This window comes from Urtica dioica, chromosome 4, assembly GCF_054948205.1.
Source record: "Urtica dioica subsp. dioica isolate 48M chromosome 4, U.dioica_male_clone48M_v1_H2, whole genome shotgun sequence".
NCBI lineage: Eukaryota > Viridiplantae > Streptophyta > Magnoliopsida > Rosales > Urticaceae > Urtica > Urtica dioica.
The window spans coordinates 5928495-5933731 of NC_142759.1; the positions used below are offsets into that span (position 1 = coordinate 5928495).

Here is a 5237-nt window from a genome sequence, read left to right on the forward strand (position 1 = left end):
CTCCAATACGCCCCCTCAAGGTGGACGATACATGTCAAAGAAGGACATCTTGCCCATAAGAAAATGAAGAACAGGCGCGCTAAGAGGCTTTGTCAGCAAGTCAGCGAGCTGTTGAGCGGTCCGGACAGGTAGAAGCTTCAAAGCACCAAGCTGAAGGTGATGCCGAACAAAATGGCAGTCCACTTCAATGTGTTTCGTACGTTCGTGAAACACAGGATTAGTGGCAATATGAATTGCTGCAGTGTTATCACAAAAAAGGACCGCCTTCGAAGATGGCGTGATCTGGAAATCACATAATAGTTGTTGAAGCCAGAGCACTTCACTGGTAGCAGCGGCAATGGCACGATACTCGGACTCGGCGGAGGAACGAGCAACAGTGGTCTGTTTTTTGGATTTCCAGGAGATAAGGGAATCACCGAGAAATACACAGAAACCAGTCACAGATCGTCGAGTAGTATGGCATGTCGCCCAGTCAGCATCTGAGAACGCTTTGAGCTGAATCGTGGATGATGAAGGGTAAAGCAATCCCAACCCAGGCTGAGACTTGATATAGCGAAGCAGGTGATGAACAGCTCGCAAATGAGTATCCTGCGGGGTGGAGATGAATTGGCTCAGCGTGTGAACACTGAAAGTGATGTCACAACGAGTAATAGTCAAGTAGAGGAGCTTGCCAATCAGTTTCCGATAATGGGAAGGGTCATTGAGTAATTGACCATCAGTGTTGTTTAAGACAACTCGCGGAGCCATGGGTGTGTGAACTGGCTTGGCTGATAAGAAATCAAAGTCCTCCAACAGTTGCAGGGCATATTGACGTTGAGAAACCACAATTCCAGCATCAGAACGGGCAATCTCCAAGCCAAGAAAGTACTTCAACTCACCCAGATCTTTGAGCTTAAACAGATGCCCAAGTTCCAGCTTGACCGACTGAATAACAGACAAATCCGGACCTGCCAAGATGATGTCATCCACATAGAGCAGCACAGACACAAGACTGTAACCATGACCACGAGTGAACAGAGAATGATCCGCTTGAGACTGCTTAAAGCCGAGCTTGTGAATGGCTGTGGTAAACTTGATGTTCCACTGCCGTGAGGCCTGCTTCAAGCCATAGATGGACTTATGAAGTTTACACACTGGGGTCCCACTGAACTTGGCACGTTCAGCTGGAGTGAGATAGCCCAGGGGCAGGTCCATATAGACCTCTTCAAAAAGGTCACTGTTGAGAAACGCATTGTTAACATCAAGCTGCACTAAATGCCACTTTTGCGTAGCTGCAATGGCAAGGAGAAGCTTGACACTAACGAGCTTTGCAACTGGGGAAAATGTCTCGACATAATCAATACCCTCTAGTTGATTATAGTCCTTAGCCACCAGGCGAGCCTTATGCCTGGCTAAAGTTCCATCTGCTCCAAACTTGTTCTTGTATAGCCATCTACAACCAATGGCAGTTTTACCCTGTGGCAAAGGCATTACTGACCAGGTTTGATTGTTTAGCATCCTACAGCAATAAAAAAAAATTCTGATTTGAGTAAATTTTGAATTTAAATGCAGAGAGCTTTGAGACAACTCAACCAATAAGTAGCAAAAGGGAGAAAATAATAAAATTCTTAAAAATCTTTAAAAAAAAAAAAATACATATTCTCAAATTTTTAAGTTTAATGTTGCAAAAGAGAGGTTCTCAAAAAAGGACGAGAAATAATCGAGAATGGAAATATATTTTATTCAAAGTTGAACGGATGATAAAATTTTGCTATTAAATTTCTAAGAATTATTTTCATTATTTTGAATTTTTTTTAGTGTAAAATATTAAGAAATAGTGGAAAAAGTATCTATTTGCAAGAAATTAAAGAAAAGAGAAACTGTCTTGTGGTGGAAATTTGAAGAGGCAGAAAGAGTAGGTGTTTAGTAGCAAATTCGGAAAATTTGCTCAGCCCTATCTCACGAAAAAAAAAAAAAAAAATTAGAAAAACACGCACACGCAGAAGAGAAGAGGAAGGGAAGGAAAAATCGCGGCAAGGCGATTCTGGAGAGAAAGAGAAAGAGAGACCGAGTGAGATCGGTGAGGAGAAGAAGAAAATCGCAGTGAAAGAGAGAGTCGCAGAGAAGAAAGAAAGGGCGAGAAAGAGAGAGAGAGAGAGAGAGAGAGTCGCAGAGAAGAAAGAGAGGACGGGAAAGAGCGACGGTGAGACTGAGATAACATGATAAATTATGCGAAATGTTTTATCTTAGTGTTTTTTTATCTGGTTTGTTGCTGAATATGATTTTATTACTAAAAGTTTAATTTATTTTTAGGGTTAGTGTGGCCATGGCAGTTGCAATGTTCTCATCGGCGTCCGTTAGATTGAATGTGGGATCTTCTTCCTTCCCAAAACCAAGCGCCGTCTCTCTCTCCCACACTTCGGTCCTCTTTTTTTCTTCTACTTCATCTTTCTAATTCTCCTAACATCACCTTCAAACGCAACGCTGACTCATGATTTTGGCGCTTCAGGTGGTTTTCAACAGAGCTGCATTTTCTTCTTCTCTTCCCACCTCATTAAATTGCAGGAGCTCGAAGTTGTTACCAAGCTTCTTCGCTTGCTTCGCCCATAAATCGGACCCTTCCGTTTCTGTGAATGGTAACCACTAATCACAACTTTATCTGCTCAGAAAATGAACAGAAACAAAAAAGATAAAGGCTTTACCTTTACTCATTTGTTTTGAACTTTGTGTTGAAGAAGGAGGAGAAGCAGAGAAGGTGGTGGTTTTGGTGATCGGGGGAGGAGGGAGAGAGCACTCGCTCTGCCACGCGCTGAAGCGCTCGCCCTCTTGCCAGGCGGTCTTGTGCGCCCCCGGGAACGCCGGAATTTCGAGCTCCGGCGACGCCACTTGCGTCTCCGACCTCGACATCTCCGACAGCTCCGCCGTGTCTTCCTTCTGCAGGGACTCCAACGTCGGCCTCGTAGTGGTGGGCCCGGAGGCGCCCCTGGTCTCGGGCCTCGTCAACGACCTCACCAGGGACGGGATCCACGCTTTCGGACCCACCTCCGAGGCCGCCGCTCTCGAGGGCTCCAAGAGCTTCATGAAGCGTCTCTGCGACGAGTACGGAATCCCCACCGCTAAGGTGAGAGAAGAGCGAATCCAAGAACATGTGTATTTTGCTTTTTTCTAAACTAGAGCACTAGCTAGAGTATTTGGAACCTGTCATCGATGTTTGTATCTTCTGACGGTTTGTTTCGGACGCAGTACCGAACATTTTCGGACCCAAGCGAGGCCAAGGAGTACATAAAGGAGCAAGGGGTGGTGCCGATAGTTGTGAAGGCGGACGGGTTGGCGGCGGGGAAGGGAGTGATAGTGGCGACGACGTTGGAGGAGGCGTTGGGGGCCGTGGACTCGATGCTGGTGGGGGGCGCGTTTGGGTCGGCGGGGTGCCGCGTGATCGTCGAGGAGTTTCTGGAAGGGGAGGAGGTGTCGTTCTTTGCGTTGGTGGACGGAGAGCACGCGATCCCTCTGGAGTCGGCGCAGGACCACAAGCGGGCCGGGGACGGCGACACCGGCCCCAACACGGGGGGCATGGGGGCCTACTCCCCGGCCCCCGTCCTCACCAAGCGCCTCCGAGACGTCGTCATGGACTCCATCATCGCCCCCACCGTCAAGGGGATGGCCGCCCGAGGGTGCAAGTTCGTTGGGGTCCTCTACGCGGGCCTCATGATCGAGAACAAGACGGGCTTGCCGAAGCTCATCGAGTACAATGTGCGCTTCGGAGACCCGGAGTGTCAGGTACATCTCTCTCTCTCTCTCATATTTATAGATGGGAATGGGAATGAAAAGAGAAATTTCATAGAGTAGACCGACCTCCTAATTGCAAATGGAAAAATTGTATTAAATAGCTATTTGAAATTTATTCATTAGTAAAATAGTCAAAGTTTCAACTTTCCAGTAAATTAGCTAAATTTACGTTTGTAAAATTTTTTTGACCGTCAAGATTAGTTTTTTTGACGATTGTTATAAGCAATTTATCACTTTCAAAAAAATTAATCTTGGGGTCAAATTTTTTTATTTTTTTTAAAATAAGATCACTGCACATTTTGATTATTTCACTAAATTAAGACAAACCTTAATTATTTTGCAAATTCATAACTTTAAATTGGCTATTTAGCTAAGTCACCCATTGCAAAATGTCCAATAATGGACTTTTGACCAAAAAATGCTCTTCAAAGCAGATCTTATCATAATTCATTATATTTTTTTTCCGTAACTCATCGTAATTCATTTAATTTTTTTTTTTTTTAACTTTTATCGTAAAATTGGTTCAACAGTTTTGAAAGGGCATTTTGGGGTGAAAGTCTATTGTTGGATATTTTGCAATTAGGAGGTCTACACTATGAAATTTATGAATGGAGGTAACGGGAATGAGAACGGTGGTGAATGGGCAGGTGTTGATGATGCGGCTGGAGAGCGATCTGGTGCAGGTGCTGGTGGCGGCTTGCAAAGGGGAGCTGGAGGGGGCGAGCTTGAGGTGGTCGGAGGGGTCGGCGATGGTGGTGGTGATGGCCAGCCAAGGCTACCCGGGCTCGTACCAAAAGGGGAGCGTGATTCGCAACGTGGAAGGAGTGTGTGTGGAGGGCGTCAAGGTGTTCCACGCGGGGACCGCCTTGGACTCCGCCGGGAACCTCATAGCCACAGGCGGGCGCGTGCTCGGGGTCACCGCACGAGGGAAAAACCTCGAAGAGGCGAGGGACCGTGCTTACGAAGCCGTAGAGCAGATTGATTGGCCGCAGGGCTTTTACCGCCGAGACATTGGCTGGAGGGCACTCGGTGTTTGATCATTGCATCTTTTTGGTCCTATTTTTTGACTTTGTATGACACTCAGTTTTGATTTTGGTGAATGCAAATGCATGCAAGATTTCTACTCTTTATTCTCTCTGCTATGTACCTTTCATCCTCCACTATTCACACCCTACCTACCATGTGTGATATAGTAAATATTTCCTGGTAAATGGTTTATTGGGTAATTAATTCCTTGCTCAAAAGAAACAAAATAAAAAAGATATTGAGATTTTTTAAGCTAAAGGTTTAAGGTGGCGTCGTTGAATATCCCGACAAAACATTACGGGGAAAAAAAAAATTGATATGTTGGCAACCAGATAAAGATTTGTATTTGTGAACTTTCTTTTAAACTATGCATAGTCTTGATTAAAAAATAAAAATAAAAATAAAAATAAAAATAAAATAACACAGTACTAAAGATAAAGAAGATA

At 45.0% G+C, this 5237-nt stretch overlaps 1 protein-coding gene across 4 annotated transcripts; it reads left to right on the plus strand.

Annotated features, from left to right (window-relative positions):
* The first annotated feature begins 1896 nt into the window (after positions 1-1896).
* Positions 1897-4898, plus strand: LOC149399697 (phosphoribosylamine--glycine ligase-like). 4 transcript variants are annotated; one of them, XM_089613722.1, is made up of 6 exons: positions 1897-2182; positions 2293-2401; positions 2489-2613; positions 2710-3100; positions 3223-3756; positions 4349-4898. In XM_089613722.1, the coding sequence occupies exons 2-6, from the start codon at positions 2306-2308 to the stop codon at positions 4745-4747; spliced, it is 1545 nt and encodes a 514-aa protein (XP_089469848.1). In that variant the 5' UTR covers positions 1897-2182; positions 2293-2305; the 3' UTR covers positions 4748-4898. The 4 variants fall into 4 exon arrangements, with proteins under 4 accessions (XP_089469848.1, XP_089469850.1, XP_089469849.1 ...); XM_089613724.1 differs by having other exon boundaries at positions 1898-2182; positions 2489-2615; positions 2718-3100; XM_089613723.1 differs by having other exon boundaries at positions 1899-2182; positions 2489-2615; positions 2715-3100.
* The last annotated feature ends 339 nt before the right edge of the window (positions 4899-5237 follow it).